At 30.7% G+C, this 19,536-nt stretch overlaps 1 protein-coding gene across 1 annotated transcript in view; it reads left to right on the forward strand.

Moving 5' to 3' along the window:
• The first annotated feature begins 11,168 nt into the window (after positions 1 to 11,168).
• The window catches only part of LOC106691941 (myosin-binding protein C, cardiac-type-like), a 35,639-nt gene continuing 27,271 nt past the window's right edge, over positions 11,169 to 19,536 (forward strand). Inside the window, exon 1 of the mRNA XM_014437845.3 lies at positions 11,169 to 11,309. Coding sequence (XP_014293331.1) covers positions 11,258 to 11,309 — 52 coding nt within the window. The 5' untranslated portion in view covers positions 11,169 to 11,257. The remainder of the gene's footprint in view (positions 11,310 to 19,536) is intronic.

Below are 19,536 nucleotides of genomic sequence, written 5' to 3' on the forward strand. Positions count from 1 at the left end.
TACAGAGAGAAATATGGATTTGTTGAATGTTCAATTTTCAGCTCAAATCCTTATACAAATTCTTAGGCTCATACAAAGCAGTGAAAGAAACTTACTAAGACACAATGTGTAATTTTTTTTTTTAATTTTACGATTTTAAATTTTATTGTATTCGAAATAATTTTTTTTGTGATATATATAGTTTTTTTTTCAAAAGAAAAATAAATTAAAGTGTTTTAATACTCATAACTTGGAGTTATTTCTTTAAATGATACAATTATATATAATGATGATTTTTCCAGAATAAAAAAAAAAAAGTAAACTCGCGTGTTTTATGTTTTTTTAATAATATGTAATGATTGTTTAATATGTTTTTATGAAAGGTTTGAATTAATTTATAGTCTCCTCACTTAATTAAAATTTTTGTTTTGGATAAGTTTTTAACCTATGGTTTTAGGTGTATAAGGAAAATAAAACTATTTTTTTAAAAATAACTTACCATGTTAACAATTAATGCTTTTTCCAAGATTAATATGTTCGATACGTGGAATAACTTCGATCGAGTTTTCAGCGTCTTAGACAACTATGCCAGGTTTCTTGAGAAACAGATCTGATTTAGTTTAATCAGCCTTTTACTGTCTTTTGAGTGATTCAGATGATTCCGACGAATGGATGAATCCTTGGGGCTGTAAGATTGGGGTCCATTCAGCTTATTTATAGCAACTTCATTCGTTATTTTCTGATGCAAATTGCTTCACTGTTTACATTCGTTGCAATAATTTATATAACGAAATAGCTGCCGATGCCCTTCACCCAGATACGAACTTAGAATGATTCCATTCCCAATATAAACAAATGTTACATCATATAAATCAATACTTAATAAAAAAAAAAAATAACAAATTATTAAAACGGAAATAGTACGAAAAAAGAATAAAAAACTAAATTTTACTTTATATTAAGTGTCTAGGTCTTTATCAGGGCTGCTTTGAAGATTTAATGCCCAGATAAAGGCTTACAAAGTGGGTATGTTGACAGTTAAAAATAAATTACACAAAATAGTTAACCATATTTTAATTTTTTTTTTCTTACCGCCACCCTTCATATAAAATCATTTCCTTGATTTTAACTCGGTCAATCATATATATTTATAAAATTATTTTATGAGTAAAGTTGAGTATTTGTGGGCCTCTGATAAAAATTTAAAAAAATACCGAAATAACGTTTAATTGCACGTTTGTAATAACTAAAATGTAAATTTGATATGCATTTTGTTACATCCAACGTTAATAATTCCTGTTCTGATAATTTTTTTTTTTTTTTGACAAATTAAGATTTTAAATCAAAACATTATTCAGTTTATTTTAAAATTTAAATTTTCTCCTTTCCAAGAGGAAAAGTTAAATATAAAACTAAACTTCATAATTTCAATATAAAATTGAATTATGAATTGAGAGTTACTCACGTAATAATGATTTAATAAAGTGCATTTATAGACTTTTGATAAAATCCTTCGCGTTTTCAGAATTATGATAATAAAACTATTAATAGTTCGTTTTGTTAAATGATGGATTGTTCAGTGATCCATGTTATCCCAAAATCCACGCATTAGTTACAATTTCAACATTTTTCTCTTTTTCCTTTTTAATTATTGTAATTTTCGGAAGTCATTTTTTTATCTTTATCGCTATAAATTTTTCCGTCTAAAATGAACTCAATTGAATTTTAATTATTGTATTTTTTACAAACATTTTCTCTGTAGATATCTACATTTAATTATGAATAATTTACTTACTTTTATTATTATTTATGAAATGACCCGACTTATAAAGTCCTTGAAACGCCACAGTAAGAATATAATTCATCTTGGGAAGGTATTTAAGAAACGTAGCCTCTTATACTATGAAAAGAAGAGCGCCTTAAGGTTTTTTTGAAAATAAAGTATTACATCAAATATTCAGGCTTAAAAAGAATGAGTTTACCGTAGAATTAGGAAGGCTACACAAACCTGAAGTGAAAGAATTGTAACCGGTAAATATAATTCAAGTTATAGCATTGCAGCGTATAAGATGGGCATGTAAGGTTGTAGAGCTTAGTAACGAACGGATCCCTAAAATGTTAATAAACACTGAACCAACGGGTAAACGTCTGAGGAGTAGACGGAAGCGTAGGTGAGAGGATTGCATCAATACTTATCTGATAAATTTGGGTTTACACGGGTATCATTGGGTAGATGTGCTTAGCCAATGCTTTGGGAGTATCGGTATCGAACCTTTGGGTTCCTAAGCCTTCACTATTGTTATTATGCTTTTAATTTTGGTTCTCTTCCATTTTATCCTCACTTATACAGTGTTGTTCTTTCATTTTTCTTAACTCCTCTAGAGCATTCTTGATACCAGGAATTCCGCTCTAGTGCACGTCCTTCCTTGAGTGGATAAAATGTACAGAGAGCACCATGGAATTCATCATTAGGATACTTTCCTTTCTCTCTGTTTCTCGAGCATTATCAAACAATTGTGTAATCCCACGGTACGCAACGAAGTGTATTGCATAACTACTTTTTGTCAGGTATCGTAAAATAACTTCTTCACTTACAGGTAAGATTGTCACAAGAGATTTTTTTTTTTTTTTTAGGTATATTTATTGAAATCCAACAATAACTCACAAAAGTAAGTTGAAAGGAGGGGAAACGATAGGTACTTATTGTTTGCGAATTTTCTCAGGTCGCGTGTAATATCTGAAAAATATGAAACTGAGAATTTATAAGTTTGTATAAGGAGAAGGAATGGCAAAACTAAAGATTTCAGGAGGTTATACAACGCGGCATTGCGGGACATTAGAAAGTAAATGCACGTTCTCAAGGGTCAAGTACAATTGAAAGATTATGATTGATCAACCAAAGTTGAATAAAAATAATCTTTATATTAGTGAGAAGTGTAGATTCCATCATGTTATCAACTTTTTAATGGATTAAAAAACATATAGTCATGATTTCTGACATTCACAACTGCTTCAAACGCCGTTTTAAAACTGAAAAATTTTATCAGTCTCTATTGAAATGTGTGAACAAAAACTAATTAAAATAGAATTCAAGTATTGTATTCCTTCAAATAAACTTGACTCAATAAAAGCTTATATAGCAAAGCATTCAGCTTAAAAAGGAGTAACGGTGGTTTTTTATACCTCGCACTCACCATGCTAGAAGTATGTTTTGTCCTAAAAACAGAAAAAAATATTGGTGACAAAATCGCCCCCAGTGGAACTCCGCAAAGTTCACTGAGAATAGAATGTTCAGGACATTCAAGATCAATCAACCACTGACAGGCTAAGCCGTGCGAGGCGGCACCAAAGGCCTTTCAGCAATCGATTCATATCGGTACCATGATAATGTTCCAGTAGAAATTTCAATTCATCTCAATCTTTTGTTTCATTTAAGAGTGGATTATTGATAAGTTTGCTTGAAAACCAGCTTTTCATTGAGGCGTGATCTCGCTTCGAAGGCCTAAATTATTAACGTACATATCGACGACAAACTTCACAGCGGAGTTAAGTACATTTCCACTAGCTTTATGTAAAATACAATTTAAGGTTCTCTCCTTAACTACAAAAATATTACAATCTACTAATTTTTACCACAAGAAACAACTTTTAATCGTATGTTTCATAAAGTTACTAGAAATATACTCAGACTATACGCTATTGACATGAAGGAGATGGTCAAGAAGAAAGAAAAAATAATTGTAAAATATTTTTATTTTTTATATAATATCCACTGAGTCCTCTGCTCATGTCCAAAAAACTACAGATTCAAGCCTTAAATTAAGAGAAAGTGGTGTACTACAAGGAGAAATCTTGCCGTCGCCACTCCAAAAATAGACCATATATTAAAAGAAACCCATAAAGTACGCGAGTAGTCCAAAATAAATATATATTGGATCATTAGTTAGCTCAAATAAGAAACTTTTTTTTTCAAAGCCTATGGCTGCGATATCATGATGGGGAAACGGGTTGAGCCTTTTTTTCCGCATTGGTAATGCATTTGAAGAGGGGGCTGAGGAAATTGGATCTTCTGGAAACGGATAGTATTTTGTGTCAGTCTGATGGTGACGGGACTAATCAGGTTTGTTGAGTCAGAAATAATTTATTTACTTGTCCTCAGTCTGGACTGATGAGTCTGTTCATGTGGGTATGTAATCTTTGTGGCCGTCCTTTCGGTGTCAAAGTCCTGAATAGCGGGTTTGTGCAGTACTTGAAAAATTGATATACCTCCTCCTGATAAATTCTAGAAACTTTATTTTAGAAATTTTATTTTCTAAGTAAATTTTATTAGTCACATGAGTACTAAATCTACGAGGACCATTCTAGAAAATGTGTGCAGAAAATTCTTTTTCGCATGCATTAGCGAAAGTATTTTTTTTTAATTGATAGATTTATTTATTGATAGATATTACAATCAGCCACACAGTTGTAGGCAATAGGTAATAGTGATGAATGATCTCATACATACTAAAATAAATTTTAAAAAATAAATAAAATTAAAAAAAAAGAAGAAAAAAAATAATAATAAAAAAAACTCTCTTAAAATATATACTAACAAAAGAATAGACAAGATGAACATAATCAAAATATCTGTATGAAAAGTAAATAAATAAAATAACATAATGATAAAATAATATATACAATATTTACAGAATCGACCTGAGGATCCCTGAGCCCACTCTATCGCCCACGTGTGAGGGCTAGAGCAGAGCTCGAGAGATCCCAGCGCATCCATTTTGCCGCATCATTGGTAATGAGCCAGTGGAGGCTGAGCAAGTGCGCTAAAATTAGCGAAAGTAAAAAATAGAATTTGATAAAATTGATCTAAATACCAACCCACAGAATCATTGAAAATTTTTATCAAAATTTGATAACGGTAATAGGTCTTGTGCCCGTTGTACAGACCAACTTAGTTCTTAAATAATTAAATTGTTAAATGCTAATGGAAAGTAGCAAACCAGGAGACAACACCTTTTTTTTCATTGTCTACATTAACACCAAGCTTTCTTACCTTCGTTTGTGGGAAAGTAAAAAAACGTTGATAATTGTAACGATAATCTTCTGATTAAAAAATTCTCCCTCCTTTTACTCACTATTAAATTATTTTATTGTATTTATGATGGTCACTACCACAATTAAATATTATAATTAAAGTGACTCTTTATGAAAATTTTAGACAGAATACAGATCGGCTAGTAATACTTTGCACTATAGCATCTGAAGAATAAATTATAAATTCATTAAAGTGTAAAGATCAAATTGGTTATTATTTTACTGGAATTGTTAACGCACGTACAAATTTTATTTATTTTTTGTAAGATTGAATATTTTTATCTATTTATTTTATATGGCAACTCATTTAAAATTCTGCTAAAATATTTTGGAAACGTTGGTCTACAGAATACGTACTAATCTATGTATCTACGATCTACAACTGATACTTTGCTGTCATTCTACGACTATCATCTACACGGCCTTCCTCCTTAATTTATTATCAACCATAAATATTTTATTCTGTGTTAAACAAGATCTCTCCTTTGTTTTGTATTGTTTATATTAATTAATTTCTTATATTTTCTTTATTGTTATAAAACTCTACTGTTTTCATTTTAGTTTACTAACACTACTATTGGGTTAGTAGTGTTAGTAAACTAAAATATATATACCTCATTTATACTGTTAATTATTATATATATATTTTTTCCTTTTGTGCAATAATTTAATACATTTACAGAATTTTATTTTCCTATAATTTTCAATCTTTCAATTAACCATAATCCAAAACAAGTAGAAACTGGCATTTACAGCATTTCGGAAACTCCTTTAGACGTTGGACTCCGTTCGCAACAGAAACAATAAAACTTTATATATCTAAAATTCACCCAGCGTCAAGGTCAAAAGTAGTATTGTATCATAGCAATAAATACACGTGGAGTCTGGATAGGCGAACTATAAACACTTATAGATACTGACTTAAATTTTGGGTGGCCGAAAGGGACTTGTTTTGAGAATACGCGTTTCAAAATTAATTAATTTAACTAAATAACTATTTAATTAATTAAAATTTGTAGTTATCCTCAATGACAAAAACTCTCATATATTCTTAGTTTTATAGAAATAGAACAAATTCATTGCAACATTTCAAAATTGGTAATATTTAGATTCCACGCTTTGAGATTTTTGAAAATATAGTACAGACTAGAATCTTTGGGCCGAAAGAGCATAAGGTAACTAGTAAATGAAGAAGACTATACAACGCGGAATTTTAGAAATAAAGTACGCAGTTTAAACAAATAAATAATAATAATAATTAGGTACATAACTGTTCTATAAACGTTAGAAATGTAATCCAAACTGAGTATTACCAAATAAATCCTCTGTCTATGGGGATGGAAAATGAGTTTTACAAGGAATTCAATAAAAAAAGCTATTAATTCAGTGCATAATAATGTTATAGTTATATACTGTATAGATGTTATTGTCATGTTGAAGTAATAAATAACGACTTAAATTGTTAAACAATTGTTTATTGTTTTCATAGGATGATAAAAGATGCTGCAAATTATAGTCCAACGGTCCACTATTTTTTAAAACCACATCATCCTTCAACTCAGAGCATGGGATGGTAGTTTTATAGTATGAAATGTAGTATCCTGGAGATGAAGATCACCTCATTGGAAGACTACCTCATTATACAGAAGCAACTGCATCATCATCATCACAAACAAGCGGAGTACTTGTTAGAAACATTCCTGACTGGCGGTCCATATACTACGATCTGTGGTGTTTTTACAGAATCGGTTTTGAGATCACATGCGTTGTGTACACTATAATTCCTGTTTCTTATTTTTCTGTTGGTAGAAATAGCTTATGTACAAATAAAATTGCTGTATGTCAGAGAAAGAAAGAATCTTGTACAACTTGCGATTTGGTTATCCCACACAATCCAACATCAATATTAACATAGCCATGCCGTACATTTGTAGTGCATATTTACTTTTTATAACCAATTTTTATATAATTACAAATAAATAGTTTTAAAATAATTATTTTTTATGTGTAGACTTTGCTCTGAGTCAACACATTGTTACCTATAAATATATATGCCCATTAAGAAATACTTACTTTTTATAATTATTTATAACCAATTTTTATATAATTACAAATAAATAATGTTAAAATAATTATTTTTTATGTGTAGACTTTACTCTAAGTAAACACATTGTTACCTATAAATCATATTCATGTAGTTCTGGATTTCCCCGATGTCCCTAAATTTCTTGGATAAACCACGAATTACGAAAAAAATTGATAGTGTAATGCAGAAATGTGCCCACTGATGTTTTTTCATGGGATTTTTTCCTCTTGTGGTACAGATGGTAGAATTAATATCTAGTAATTTTCGAATCCCTAATCAGTTGTATGTCTGCGCGTTCTGTTGGGCATTTCGAGAAGTACTACAAGAGTGAATTTGAATTTACAATTCAAAATAATTATTATTCTACATTAAATGTAAACAAAATATCTTTCATCTTATAATTAAAGGTTTGGAAAGTTCATAATTTTATGGATAATTTAATAGAATAGTAAAATAAGAGAATAATAAAATATATAAGAAGACAAAGGAAATAAGAATTCAGTAATATTTCAATATTGAATGTTTCACACCCACCCGTTCAAGGACTTCGAAGCGATTACACCATTTCTAAAAACAGTATTTTAAAATTATTCCACTATTGTTGGGCATCTTTCGTCAATCACAAAATGAATAGGACACTCGTTTCACAGGGCAGCGTTTACCAGCCTTTTTTGGTTCGCGTACCACTTAATATACAAAAAAAAAAAAAAGAAAAGTTTTGTTGTAGCCGTAATTTTTGGAATCCCAAAGGTTTTTGGGTTGCTGAAGACGAATCTCAAGTTTGCTGACGGATATTTTTTCCAGGAATCTTTTTTTGTTGTCAAAAAAACTTTAAAATGTTGAACTTTTTTTGGTTTTTCACCTATTTCTCCGAAGCTATTAAAGCTATGGGTTTCCCAGAAACTTATCTGCCAGTAAACCTTAGATTCGTGTTCAGCAAACCAAAAAATAATATTTTTACGATTAATTTATTAACATTCAATTAAACAGAATGCGACACTACAAGGTCATAAGAAATGTATGAATTTTTATATCCTGTCTTATTTAACAGCATTCTGTGAGGGTAAAAATTGAAAAGTATTTGTTTAATATAGCAGTACATGTCAATACAAAAATAACATATTATTTCACGAAAATCCAGTGAGCTGTTCAAGGAACAGAATGGAGGTTGGACTCTGGAAGCAATCCAAACCAGACCCCGTATGCCTCAGAACAATTTTTTTTTTAAATATTCCTTATATAAGAGGGATATTAAAGAAGTAAATTAAGGTTTTTGTTTCTATTAACAGGCTACCATTAGGCTAAATAAAAAAAAATAAAATAAAAAAAAAAGAAGAAAATTGGGGAATATCTTAAAGCCTAGGGCTGTGTAGGGCAATTGTGTGTTCTACGTCAATGATTATGTTGCCGTAGAATTGATACACATGGTAACACCGTAGATGGCATTGATACAGAAAATTAATTCAAATAAAAATTAAAACCATTATTACAGATAATACTTCGGACGTCTCCCCCAAGTTTAAGAGGAATGACCTGCAACAACTGAAGTGATCGGTTTATTTCTGTTCACCTTCCGCTCCAAATAGCCCCGTAAGAAGAGGTCAAGCGCTGATAAAAGTTGAGGTGGAAGAAAAGAAAAAAATAATCTTTTTTAAATATTCAAATATTAAATCAATAAAATAAATAATAAAATGTCAATATTGAGCCTATTGTGACATTAAATAATATTAATGGTGTCAAAATAAAAACTTTGTTATGGCTCACTTATTGGTTGGTATTAGTAAAAAAACAATATAAAATAACGATATACTTTAAAAAACAAAAGCAGATAAAAAGAAACCAACTAAGTGAGATTGATTTAGATGAGTAAATCATTGAAATAAATTGAGTAGCCTGTTTCCAAAATCGATTTTTATCAATATCATCAAAGCATCATTTATAGTGGTGAATCGGTCTCCAAATACGATGGTTGTGTTTATTCTTTTAAAAAATATTAAAAATGACAGAAAAAGCTATTTTAAAAAATGTATTTCAATCCGAAATTCACCCTAAAAATCTAAAACCATCTTTAAGTTTTTACATAATTTTATTCCAATAGCACCCTAGGTGCCCGACCGATTAAACATCGGTCGGATCTTTTTTTATTAATAATAATACTAATAATAATGAAGGCCTAATGGAACTGAAGGTTCGATGCCGATACCACCAATCTTTCCATTGATGTCCCCCCCCCCCCCCCAAACCCAATTCAACTTAATCAGTTTTAACGCAATCCTTCCATCTAAGTTTCGGTCTATCCCTCGGACGCTCACTTGTCGGTTCAGTGTTTATTAAAATTTTAGGGTCCTCTCGTTATTAAGCTCTACAAATTTACACGCTCATCTCATAAGCCGCCTTGCTATAACTTGAATTAAATTTACTGAGTGTAGTACCCTTAATTCATTGTAGAGGAGGCCTCTAAATTCTCCCGTTCATACATACTTTTTTGGTCCGAATATTTTACCTAATACTTTATTTTCGAAAACCTTAAGGCGCTGCTCAGCCTTAAGGCCACGTCTCGCATCCATAAAGAACATTGGGAAGGATAATACTTTTGTAAATTATAATGTTTAAGCAGATTTTTTCTTTTACAATTTGTCAATTTTATTGTTTATTAATTAGCAGAAAACAGAATAGATGATTAAATACATTAATTGCTTAAAATTGTTTGGTATCTGATATTCCACAGTCAATATAATTAATAACTGTCCATTATAACTGACTCGTACTAGTTTTGGGATCTTACTGAAGGTAAGTTTTCCGAGACCAAAACTGTCTTTTCACCATGTAATCTGTTCATTTCTGTTTTGCGTTTTATATAGTTATTATTAGTGTCATTAATTTTGTCTTATGCTTTTATGAGATTAGAGTAACATGAATTTAAATTTTTTATTTCCGATTTTTAGTTAATTCCCCCATTCTTAAAGGTTACTTTCTTTATTATTATTATTTTTATATTTCATTTGAAATTGTTTTTCTTACGGTTTATGATTTTCGGGGAACCAAATTTGAGTGATGTTCGTCGGAAATGAGTTGTGAGACCAGTTTGATCTCGTTTGTTAGGGATTTTATTGTAGAGGTACAGTTGTGTTAATGTTGATACGTTCTTTTAGCTAATGTTCAGAAGTTTCAAAATAGAATTACCAGCAGTTTCCTTCATTCTATGAATGAATTTTTTTACATTAATTACATCAAATAGTAGAGAAAAAGTTGGAATACAACGAGGTAGTTAATCAGCTTTATATAGATTTCAAAAAGGCTTTCGATTCTATTGACCGCCAGAAGTTGTATATTTTAATTAAAACGGGAATAGGCGATTCTCAAACACCCATCTTATTTAATCTAGCACTCGAATACGTAATTAAAAATATGATGCATAACGAAAAGGATTTAACTTTAGGTGGTAAATACCGGTGCTTGGGTATGATGATTTGATTATTTTCGAAATTGGTTAGCTCGCGACTTCTATCCAAAAACTTGATAGTAACAAGGTAAAAAAACTATTATGGATTACAAATTTTATATAGTCATGATCATACAAGAAATTAAAAAAAAAAATAAATCGAAAAGAAATGTATAACATAGAAAAATATAATAATCGGGCAATTAACAGAAAATTGGATGCACAAAATTCAAATTCATGTTACTCAAATCACATAAGCATGTAAGACACAATTAATAACACTTATTATAAGTATATAAAATGCAAAGTAGAAATAATAAAATTTCGAAACATTGCCAAAATATAGTTGTTTATTATTGAGACTGAACCTCAAAAGCCACAATATATATATAATCAGTAAAAAGAAAAGTTATCAACATGTATATTAGATAATTCTTTTGTAGATGAAAATGGTTTTTTAGACATAGAATTTTTTATCTATTACTTCCCAAAGATGTCGTGAATAACTACAGATATGTGTCTACAGCCAACTCAATCGTTCTGCAAGCATTGCCATAGCTTCAAAAGAGATTAATAGAAGAACTGAGCGAGGTCTATTCTTGTCGACTCGGCTGCTGGCTAGGGTCCAAGCTGGACCAGTAGTCTGTCCTGGGGACCCTATGGGGTCCGGAGGTAGTAAGCACAAGCAGTCTCGCAATTTCCAGGCATCAGGTAAGGGGATAATAATATCAATAAAGTAACCCCCTTTACATCAGCAAATCACTTGAGCAAAATACTTGTAAAGAAACTCTTAACCTATCCGTCCAAGCATGGGATAACCTTGGATGAAGTCATCGTGTAGAAAGTGAATTACTTAAGTCTTCCAAGGGCATTTTATACTAGGATCTGTTTGATAGAAATTTGTATCGTTGAAATAAAAATAAAGTCTGCCCACGATAGTGAATACAATGGGCTAAACTCAGAATAACTCTGTATGGCAACCATAAACCACCGTTTCGATCTCAGCACATTCCAAAAACTACCAACTCATAATATAAATTTCTACAAAAAAACATAAAACACTTAAAGAAGTTCAAAATACGGTTTCAAGAAATAAATTTCTGTAGTCATCACAAATTATGTGTATGTATATATTTTATTTTGTATTAAATTTATAATTACATAAACCGTCAAAGAATTCATAGTTACTATCATAGTATACTATACTAGTTTACTATCATAAAAAATGACATACATAAAACCAATTATTTTTGAAAGCTTATTAAATAGGTGAGGTACTTAAAAATAGTCATTGTCTAGGCTAAAAAATTAAGTGTTAAACAACATAAAATTAATAGAATCTCAACGATGAATTTGCATAAATGGTAGACACGCCCCTGTCCCTCCAACCTAAAAATGTTTTTTCTCTTTTTATACGTTAAATCAAATTAAAATTAAAAAAAACCCTATCCCGCTATCCATGATTATTATTTTATTACATTTATTTTTAATTATATGAATTTTGTTTTATTATCTGAAAGATAAAAAAAAAAAAGTAACAGGATCTACTTTTTTCTATCTATATATTTTTAGAAATAATCTTATATCGTAACTCTTTAGAGAAAAAAGTAATTTCTTATTTACATTCAAAATAAAACGTTTTTTCGTTAAGAAAACGTTCGAATTTCAATTTACTTATTTAAGATACTTATGTTTTTTTAAAATTAATAATTGGAAAATACGACGTAATTTATGGCCTATATTAAATAATACCGTAGAATAAAATGAGAAATTTTTTTACACAATTACATGTTTACAGCTTAAGCATGTTAAATAACAAATAATGTTAAAGGAGTTTTTTAATACTGATTAGTATTAATTTAAAAAAAAATGCATAAGATATAATTAAATAATAATTATTAACTTCAGTTAGTTATAATTTTCGGAAAACGCATATAGTTTGATTTTAAACTTGCAACGGTGAGTAGGTACTGTTTTAAAATTTATTAATAATTTGACCGTCTATTGTTTGTATGATATTTAAATGCTATTCTGAGGGTAACTTGATCCTCTTTTATAAAAGGATCTAATATAATCCCCCCTACTAAAATAAAGCTTTATATAAAATACAGGTCAGATATATTGACGGAGTCAGCGATTTGTTGAAGACAATGAGTTTTTCTCTCTTCTTGTTTATTATTTCAAAATTATGAGCTATACAATAATGCAAAAAACAATGCATTCCAGGAAATTATGATCAGAGAGCTATATCAACACTGGTTGCTGAAATGACATCTGTAAATAAATATTTAAAAAGAGATGAAAAAAAAAGTGGGATTCAGTGGTATTTTGACATTTTAGTATTAATTTATGACGCTGTTGTTAGTACATATTGTGTGTGTGGAGACCAGACTTTTTTTATTATTTTGTATGACAGTGTTAGATTTTAATTTTTTTTTCTACTGCCCTAAAGAACCATAAGTCCAGTCAGTATTAAAAAAATGAGAAAATATTTTGCTTTAATCGTAAATTTTGATTCATTCTAGTTTTTACCTTCACTTATCAATATATGAAATATATATTGTAGTAAGAGTAATGCGATCGTACAAAACTTCGAATTTAAGTTTTGGTCGAAAATACTTGTCTTAAGGCTACATAAAAAAAACAAAACTTGTTTGTGTGTCTATGAACAGTCCAGTTCAAAAACGAAAATTCATACGAAACTAAAATCACATACTTAAGGCGGGTATATGCCTGGGATTTTACATCAACATTTTCGTTAATATCGACCTACTGGATGTAGCATTTAATTTTTTTTTTTTTACATTTTTTCGATTTTCCCGAAAACGACTCTATTAAACTCACCATTAATCAAAGTGGAAAACGATTTTGATTAAACTCACCATATCAATGTATGATTAAATTTAATATCAGCTAGGTTTTACCATTATTGAAATCCTTGAATGACCTAGTCTGTCTAAATGCCGAATTAGAAAACAGTGACTGGCCATTAAACAAAGTTTACTATACCATATGGAAATAAAGAGGATCCATTTGATGTGTCTCAGCTATATCCATATAATATATTGTGGTGCTTCTTCCCGTTATACAAATATGAATGTACTTTTCGGGTATTTTAAAGGTATTTTATGAAGTTTACCTCTTCTTCAAAAAAACAAATAATGTGCATGATATATCAAGCTGATAATGACATGAAGTGAAATCAGACTCGAATGAAAAGATGGCATGAAATTGAAGTACTCACATAGAGCAGTGGGAAAATTAGAACCCCTTCAGGAATCGAAGGATTAGGGAGTGATATAGTTGCCTCTATTGACTATAATGATAGAAAATAGACCCAGAATGGTAATGAAAGTTAAAATCTCACAGGATGGTACAGGTAAAAGACCTCACGGCCGTCCAAGAATCTTTATCAGGAATATATCCAGAGACTTGGGATAATAGAAAAAAATTCTGAAATTAACCAATGAATAATTAAATGGCAACACATATCTTGTTAGGATTTATTGTTAAAATTGAATCGCTTGGCTTTTATGATGTTTGTATGTTAGTTGAAAGATTTTAACTGGTAACTTCACGATAGTAGTGTCTAAATCTGCTCTTTTAAGTAACTTAATTTTTCTAGAGGACTCTTCTTTGCCTCAAAGACGTGAGTGTGGGTGGTCCCCATATGCTTAAATTTCAATTTCTGTCCTGATTATCCGCGGGCTTCTAAGAGTTGGGAATACAATATCAGTAAAAAAAAAAAAAAATATATATACATATACATTTTGTAAAACACAAGTTCTATTGACTTAAAACAAGAAGGTTCCTAATGATCTCAGTTTTTAGTGTCCTACACAAAACTTCCTTTTTCTTTTTAATTAGTAAATATTTTCACCGTAATTAAGTAATCTGTTAAATATCTTAATTGCGCTCTATACTTTGAAGTTAAATTATACTGAATCATAGAAAGAAGGGTACTTATGTTAATAAGCACTGATTTCGAAGCACTGATATCCTATGTAAAACCTAAATTCTGCACATTTACTCATGTGAATTGCAATGCAGTCATGCCCAAGAAAATAGAACAAGGGTCAAAGTCAATGTAGGAATAATATGCGACTTCATGTTAATTTCTCATTGTTGGCCTGGTTACCGGGTCAGGTTATAAATATTTATGGTCTATTTTAGTCCGTACACCTCCCAGTACTCGAGGGCTGGAACATAAGTAGGTATATCTGCTTCTCGCGTGTGAGCCTTTCCTTCCCAGATCAGAGTGTTCGTTTTAAAAAATTATGTTTTTATTAATATTTATGTTTATTAATATAATATAATTGTAGTATAATATAACATGAAGGTGCAACTAAAGTTGGAGACAATAGTATATTAGATTATCTTCGGGATAGTTAAATCAATAGCTTCATATTACAATTAGTTAAATTTTTCAACAGAATTCAGATCTCTTAAGGATCTGTATTATGTAGCTATATCATCTTTAATAATTTATATTTCTTTATTAACAGATCTACATGATGAGTCATACATGAATATTATAACAATTTCATTTAAGCGTCGACAATGTAAGGGTATATTCACTGCAAAAGACACTATACTCTATATGACGTATTATAGTTGTAAATAATAAAAGTAAATAGTAAAATAGTAAAACTAATCAATAAATCACTTAAAAAGCAATGTAATTGAAAAAAAAAATAATAAAATTAACAAACAAAAACAAATAATATCTCTGGGAAAAGGAGGAACTACGAAGAAAAAAAATAGGAACTAATAGTATTTTTTTTAGGCTCAAAAACAGTTTATTTAAGTAGCTGATATTTCTTTAATACCTCTACTAAAATATTTTGTTTTCTTGAAACTACATTATATTGACTGTTTAAGTCACTATGCCTTTCACCGCCTCTTATAAAAAAGCAACCTATATAGTTCTGTTACGGTGTAGCGAGGACTGTAAAGTCCCTGCTCTATATACTTTTCCAAGTTATTTTATTAGAAAATTTATGGTTAAAGCTATAATAATTTTAAAAAATACGTCGCGGTCAGCTTGGAAGCTCCTTGGGCCTTCCTCGATTCCTGTACATAGGTAACGGCTAGTTAGGAGATAACAATAAAAATTTGAAGCTCACCCTGACGGTTCAGCCCTAGTAAATGCTTTAATAAACTACTAAGTCCGCTGGTGTTCCTCAAGGAAGTATCCTCGGACCCATCCTCTATAGTTTATACAGCTAACATTCCAACCAATCCTAACACTATCCTCATCACGTATGCCGAGGACACATGTGTGCTCACAGTTAATAATAACCCCTTAATAGCGTCCCAAACTCTCTAATCGCATATCACAACCCATGCAGAATGGTGCTGAAATTGGAGGATAAAAATAAATCCCATCAAATCATCTTTACCGTTCGTCGTAAACCTACCGACTGCCTACAGTAAGCTTCCATAATATTCCTCTTACCCCTGTCGAACAGATCCGCCGTCTTGAATAACATCTGGACAAAGGACTAACTTGGAATTCTCACACAAGACTAAAAAGATAGAAAACTGTATGCCGATTCTGACTATTTAGCACTTAGTAGACAAACGGTCTAATCTTCCATTCCTCTACAAAATACTGATCTACATGACCATAGTAAGACCTATCTGGACATACGGAGTTGATCTTTGAGGCTCCACTAAACCTTCAAATTCTTCTCGTATCCAATCCTTAAAATCCCAAATCCTTCGTAAAATCCTGAATTCTCTTTACTTTGTCAAAAATAAAATTACCCATAAAGACCTTAATGTTTCATTTGTAACAGATCTAGCCCGAATCAGATATCAATCCTTCCACGATAAACTCACTAACCACCCAAACTCACTAGTTTCCAATCTTGCTTCCTCTTCCATTCTTCACAATCATCTGAGGCACCTGAAAAGAAGATGGCCTCGAGAAATGTTATTAGAGTGCTACAAATGGGTAGTTTCTCTACATTTCTGTATTATATCATTATGATCTTACATCAAATTTATTAGATTTATTTACAGCTATACAATTGTAATTGCAAAAACAGAGTTAAATGTAAATAAATACGTAGATAAAATAAACACTAATATCATTCATAGTTTTATAAATAAAAATAATTTCCTTTTCCTATCACAAAATATTTTCTCGACATCTTCACTGTGTAAACGTTTTGAGGGAATCTTTATCCATCTTCAGAACAACTAATTTTAAAAACCCATCATGTGAGTTCAAGACCTTAATCTTTGCTATAAATGTTAAATTAATAAAGTGTTGATAAGTTTGGTTAATTCTACATGATAATAACATGAAAGATTTTTTTTAATTTGTTTTTCTAAGATGGGAAATTATAACCTCGTAACGGTTACAAGTTGAATATGTAGATAAAGTTTATTTTTATGAAAACATAAGTTATATTTGCAAACTTTCAGTCGGTTTCTGGAATAATGATTTAAATATAAATTTGTTGTTCTGAAGATGGAGAAAGATTGCCTCAAAACGTTACCATTATAAGATACAGAAATGTAGAGAAACTACCCATTTGTAGCACTCTAATAACATTTCTACACTAGAAAGTCTCGAGGCCATCTTCTTTTCACGTCAGGTCTGCCTCAGAGGATTATGAGGAATGGAAGAAGAAGCAAGATTGGAAACTAGGGGGGTTTGGGTGGTTAGTGAGTTTATAATGGAAGGATTGATATCTGATTCGGGCTAGATCTGTTACAAATGGAACATTAAGGTCTTTATGGGTAATTTTATTTGTAACAAAGTAAAAAACATTCAAGATTTGGGATTTTAAGGATTGGATACGAGAAGAATTCGAAGGTTTAGTGGAGCCTCAAAGCTCAACTCCGTATGTTCGGATAAGCCTTATTATAGTCATGTAGATCGATATTTTGTAATGTATTGAAAGTTTACACCGTTTTTCTAGTAATACAGTAATAGTCGGAATCTATGAGCAGTTTTCTGTCTTTTCATACAGAATAGTTTGGGTGTCCTTATTGGACATTTAAAGTTCGTGAGGAAGTAAATAAAAATAAAATTATGGGCATAAACGGGGTTCATACACAATTTTTTTCTGCTCGAACCAGTTCCAGCCAACGCATGCAAATCGGCCGGATGAGCTGATGAGTCAGATCCTCTAACTCCTAAAATATACATTCTTATAAGAAGCCATTACACCAAACTATACTACTAAACAGTGATAGTGACTAGGTAAGCTTCGGGGTATTTGTTAGGGAAAAAAAATGATTACGTATTTAAAAAATAATTTTTAAAAAATGAGGTAATCAAAAGTATCAATATTTTTTGCATCGAGTGGCATTTTGATTCTTAAAAATTAATTTCCCATTTAAATTGTGACATTAAATGTTCTTTGTTTAAAATAATTTGGTTTAATGAAAGTGTACAGTTCGAGGCGTACTGTTGTTTCCCTATCTGAATATATTATGTCGCACAAGAAGATAGAAATAACTGTCAACAAGAAAAAGGCTTTGGTTTTAAAGATACCATGCAAGACGATTTTCAGTTTTTATTTATAAAATTCTGCTTTTCTTCATTAAAAAGAAAATATGTATCGAATAAGCTTTTTAATAGTACATTTAGCTAATATTTTTTCAAAATAAATTCTCCCTTGCTCCAAACTCAAAGTTGGGAAGGTGTCTGTTGAGTATTTCTAAATGATTATTTAAGTTTCCAAGCGTGTACTTTTTGTCATAAAAATAATTATTGGAAGCTAATGACGTCTATTCAACATTTAAGTGAATAACATACAAAAATATATAATTCAGTTGCAGGCCTACCTTCTGCGCCTTAACCTCTGATGAAGACCTGAAACTCAGGTCGAAACGTCGGCATAAAATAAATAAATATGGTTTTGTTTATTTATGTTGTTCTTTGCTGACCGCACCCCCTGACAAACTTCTCCAATCATTAAAAATATAAATCGTGTTAATTAATTTGTCTAATGCCTTAATTGAACGCATGACGTGATTGGATTTAATATTTCTAATTTGCTAAGTGTAATTCGTTTCACTGTGCCGTAAGACAACTTTTCAATCCTAGAATTGGATAAATCGAGGTTTTTGTGACGAAATAACTTCAGAAAATGTGTTTTTGGCTTTAGAAACATTTTAAAAAAAATTATCTTTAAGGAAGTAGACAAAATTTCTAAACAGATGGAAATCTTTTGGAGATAATTCTGAAAAATGAGGTGGGTGTGGAAGTACTTAGTAACACAGATCGTTTAGTTTCTTTCAATTTCTGTGGAGAAACATGAGGTATGGCGTTGTAGTGTAAGAGTATACGTCTTTTCCAATTAACCAATGTGGATAGTTTTTTCAAGTTTTTGATGCATTATGATATAGATGTGATAGTTTTACCTCTGGGTAAAAAGGGGAAATGAATTATTCCTGCCAATGACCACCACACAGAACCCAATAATTTTTTTGGATGTAAATTTGGTTTTGGCATTTGCCCCGGTTTTTCATCGATATTTAGCCACTGATCTAACCGACAACTGTTGTCATACACAATCCACTTTTCACCGCATGTGATTATCCTTCCGAGAAAAGGCTCGTTTTTTTTGCCTTGTGAGCAGTGAAACGCATGTATCATAACGATTCAGCTGCTTCATCTCATTAAGTTCGATTACTGGTTTTCCTCTGGGTCAGTTATCGAAATCTGTGGCACTAGCCTAAAATGTTTCAAGCCATCGGCGAATATTCCGTTCGTTAAAACTGTTTCTTGCAGCTTGGACTGCTGAGTGTCCAGGTTTAAACTCATAAAAAATAATTACTGGAAAATCCCGTGTTTTCATGATCATATTTGATACTATTGTATATATTGTATACTAAACAATGTGCAATCAATTAGAATGATAGTAAATATAGGGTGTTTTTTTAAGCCCGATAGAACTTGAAATTGTAAAAAATA

Source organism: Halyomorpha halys, unplaced genomic scaffold (assembly GCF_000696795.3).
Source record: "Halyomorpha halys isolate HHAL.00 unplaced genomic scaffold, Hhal_1.1 Scaffold5386.1, whole genome shotgun sequence".
NCBI classification, from domain to species: Eukaryota; Metazoa; Arthropoda; class Insecta; order Hemiptera; family Pentatomidae; genus Halyomorpha; species Halyomorpha halys.